The 3592-nt window shown below is 47.6% G+C and overlaps 1 protein-coding gene across 2 annotated transcripts; it reads right to left on the bottom strand.

The window, feature by feature from the left end:
* Positions 1 to 282: 282 nt before the first annotated feature.
* On the bottom strand, positions 283 to 2267 carry LOC147462126 (cytochrome b561 and DOMON domain-containing protein At5g47530-like). 2 transcript variants are annotated; one of them, XM_086502692.1, is made up of 4 exons: positions 1983 to 2267; positions 1237 to 1914; positions 888 to 1136; positions 283 to 801 (listed from the first exon to the last, which is right to left on the bottom strand). In XM_086502692.1, exons 1-4 carry the CDS (start codon positions 2094 to 2096, stop codon positions 493 to 495), a joined length of 1350 nt encoding a protein of 449 aa, XP_086358818.1. In that variant the 5' UTR covers positions 2097 to 2267; the 3' UTR covers positions 283 to 492. The 2 variants fall into 2 exon arrangements, with proteins under 2 accessions (XP_086358818.1, XP_086358825.1); XM_086502699.1 differs by having other exon boundaries at positions 1988 to 2127.
* Positions 2268 to 3592: the final 1325 nt, after the last annotated feature.

Below are 3592 nucleotides of genomic sequence, written 5' to 3'. Positions count from 1 at the left end.
CCTTCGAGAGATGATTTACCAATGTCATGCCGTGAAGCCAAAGAAAGACTTTTGCCCTCAAAGAGAAAGTTGAACCAAACATTGAGCCAAAGATGCAATAGATGAACCCCTATCTTTTAGTGTGCTAAGTGTGACATCGAGTTAACTTTATATACATGGGAAAAGACAAGAAACAAGAATCATTGCCGATTTTTCCCACTATATTTTGTGTTTTCAAGGCTCTGCATCCAAACTCATTAGCAAATTTTCTCATTATCCAGTAAATACTCTCAAAGACCAACAAGCATGCAAAACTGTTGATTCTCATATCAAAATCGTTTCTACCTTTAAAAGGCTTGGCTATTTTTCTAATCAAGCTTGGTCAGAACATAACACTCTGACTAGAATACAATAAATATACAGCTGAACATGTATACAAGTCCAAAGGTCGAATGGTTACTAAGATGTAGTCTCTTTGTGAGCCACAACCAGGAGGGGAGGACATTTAGAGGCCTATGGAATTTGAGGGTGGCCTTGAGCTCCACCAACTTGAGCACCTTGCATTTTTGAGCTCTTTCTTGTGCCCTTAAGGGAGGTGCTAATGCACTTGAAAGCCTCCAAGAAAAATGCAAGGAATGCCAAGGCCACAAGAATACCAACATATGCGCGCCTCCACTTTCTCGCGGGGGAGAGGATGTCCAATCCATAGAAGATGTTCAGGATTGCCAAAACCAATATGGCACCTCCCAAAGTGTAGTGATAAAGATTCCAAGCCTTTCTCATCTTCTGTTGCTTTTTGGGTCTTAAAAAGATAGAGCATACCTACCCGACAAAATACGAAGAAAACAGGTTATAACTCGTGTAGAGAGAGAGAGAGAGAGAGAGAGAGAGAGCCCCGGGACTTGCACCTGTAAGGTAGCCATTGAGAAGAGTACAATCCCGATGACTCGATGATTCCGGTAAACAATGCCAACGGAATCGTTCCCCAATTTCAAGCCGGTAGCCCATCCGGCCACACCCACGGCATAGCCCACCACCTGCAGCGACACGTGCAGGTAGAACCATGCAGGGTCGGAGAAGGGGCGGAGGTAGCGGGCAGCAAGAGCTCCGCAGGGTAGGATGACGCCCCACCCCACGGCATTCAGCAACCCATGCCTCTGTCATCATTTTCCAAATAAATCCAACATACGGTATGAGAGCGGAAACACAATATGAGAGAGAGAGAGAGAGAGAGAGAGAGAGAGAGAGATCCCTTACATTCTTCAGCAGGAGACGAGCGGAAGCGGGCGGTGCGCTGCTGATAGGGGAGAGGCCGGACGCCATGTCGATGGTCTTGAAGGCGGACATGTCATCAGCGGAGCCACCGTGCGGGCCCGGCTGGAAGTGGGTCACGGAGGCTCCCCGGTTCCACACATGGTGTATTAGCGCCGACTGGTTGGCAGGCAACAACAGCGACACCCACATCACCATGGACGCATTGGCGTGGATGTGGACAGCCATATTTCGCACCCGCAGCCCCACCGGCGTGCAGGCCAGCGGCTCGCCTCGCGCTGTCCCCTCCGTCACATTGTAAGTGAGCAAACAGCTGCCATTGGCCGCCTGGAAGGCGATGAAGGCCTGCGTACCCACCATGGACGCCGCGGGCCCCAGATTCAGCCCCCACCCCACCCATCCGCCCGGTGCGGGCGCTGTTCCGGCAAACACGACCTGCAGCGCCTGGGCCCCTTTGCTCTCCCGCTGGAGCGTCCACGCCAGCTGCGCCCCTTGCGCCCCCAGGGCCTCGCACCGCTCCATCACCTTCTGCTCCCCTTTCACATCATAGACCCTACCGCACGCCCCTGCTGCCCCTCGCACCGCCGATGCGGCCATCAGCAGCGGGACCAACACCATGACCGTCTGTACCCACATCCGCCTACTGCTCATTCCGGCAGGCGCCTGCCATGCATTGAACACAGTCTCAGTCTCAATATGAGTACTTAATCTTACTCTACTAATATTGTTACCGCACTCTGCAGAAGCTCGTGCAGTGTAGATGTTGGCCTGGCGCTGCACGCCAAGTCAAGCAGAATCTTCAATCTGCCTGATTCCTGAAAGCTAAACCGCACTCGCTCGGGCATTGCAAAGACCAGATTAAAGACAGTCGCAGTCGCAGTCGCACTTCGAAGTGCGCACCCCCTCCCCGCCCTCGGGCGACTCAGGGCTGCAAACTGCAACCCAACTTCCAAGCCTCAAGGTCCCAGTGCGAGCCCAGTGGCCCACCCGCAGTCCCGCGGGCCGCACTGCTCACGAATTTCTCGAAATCAAATCTCCAAAGGTCAACACTGTCCGTAAATGCACCTTGCGATCCTCCGATGGATTATCAATCAAATGGCGGTCGTGGGGTCTACGTATGCAAAAGTGAAGGGGTTAAAGTCCTAAGGCTGTGGTCACGGGAGGCTGAGTGATCGCTAGGATGCTGAGCCGTTGTTATGGTCACACGCCAATAACTGAGCCGCCTCACATATACTAGGCACATCCCCTTGCAACTATGTCTCAATAGTACTAGGCACATGATACATTCTTTTGCAACTATGCCAAAATTGGCACAGTTGCAAACTTTGGCGGTTGAGACGTTTATTGCTTAGGCAAGTTTTGTTGTGTGGAGTCACACCAGCCAATAGTTGTTGCATAGCGCAGGGATTTTATTGACGTGATCACTATCGTGTGAGTACGTTAATAATTCTAATAATTATACAAAAAAACATGTGATCACGTTAATTGTTAACGTGATTTTGATAATGACTTGCAAAAATCCATAGAGTCCGTTAGCCCGTCGGGTAAAAGAATATTTTTTGTGGGTCCCGTCGAAGTTTTTTATTTTTTCGACAGGTCCGTCGGGTAAAAGGCATTGCTCGGTGAGCTCGTCCTTAAAATAAAAAACTCCGACGAACGTAATTATATAAAGTAAACAACGTGCTTATTGTGGTGCTTTGACTAAACAAATCCTTGGGGAGTGTATCCGAGTGTTGGGTATTGTCCTCTCCTTGTGAATTGGCCTAATGTTACAGAGTCACACGTCTTTTCTTTTGTAAACGCGATTCTTAATTTGTTAACCACTTCTAAAAATATTTAATTCCTTTATCAAACATAAAGGTACGAAACCAAAACTATTAAAAATTTGGAGAGTCGTGTCCAGTACAAATGAGGGCTGTAATTGCTTTTAGAAGATGAGCATATGTAAATGACGAGTCGATAATGAAAGCTTGGAAGTCCTGTACTAGTGTACTGGGCATATAAAGATCCTTGAAGTCTTGGATTTTTCACCATCATAGATTTGAGTTGATATACATTGTCATTGCACAATATAAGAGCTATAATCCTTAATTGGGTGAAAATAGCTTTTTATATATTGAATTGGTTGTATAAGGGGGCTACAATCATTGACTAGGTACAAGTAGTCCTCAATTCTGTGATTATATTGAAGATTTCTTTGCGTTATTGCATGCATTGCCCAATACAAAGAGTGCATTATATATTATGAAAGATTATTACTGTATGACATGACCAATCATACATTTTATTACTTTCGTGTGTTTTTTGGCAAACAACTGACATTGTTCAATGTAGAAGTTGA

The sequence above is a fragment of the Adiantum capillus-veneris genome, chromosome 3 (genome assembly GCF_014529385.1).
Source record: "Adiantum capillus-veneris isolate H3 chromosome 3, ASM1452938v2, whole genome shotgun sequence".
NCBI lineage: Eukaryota > Viridiplantae > Streptophyta > Polypodiopsida > Polypodiales > Pteridaceae > Adiantum > Adiantum capillus-veneris.
Note: the sequence above shows the minus strand (reverse complement) of the source record. Positions and strands in the feature narration are given on the sequence as shown.

What these genes read in the sequence shown, in the direction of transcription:
- LOC147462126 (XM_086502692.1), bottom strand. Translation starts at nt 2,096, where the DNA reads ATGCCCGAGCGAGTGCGGTTTAGCTTTCAGGAATCAGGCAGATTGAAG. An exon ending in ACGAGCTTCTGCAGAGTGCG is followed by an intron (nt 1,915 to 1,982) that starts GTAACAATATTA and finishes AATGCATGGCAG; the next exon opens with GCGCCTGCCGGAATGAGCAG. An exon ending in TCTCAATGGCTACCTTACAG is followed by an intron (nt 802 to 887) that starts GTGCAAGTCCCG and finishes TTTGTCGGGTAG; the next exon opens with GTATGCTCTATCTTTTTAAG.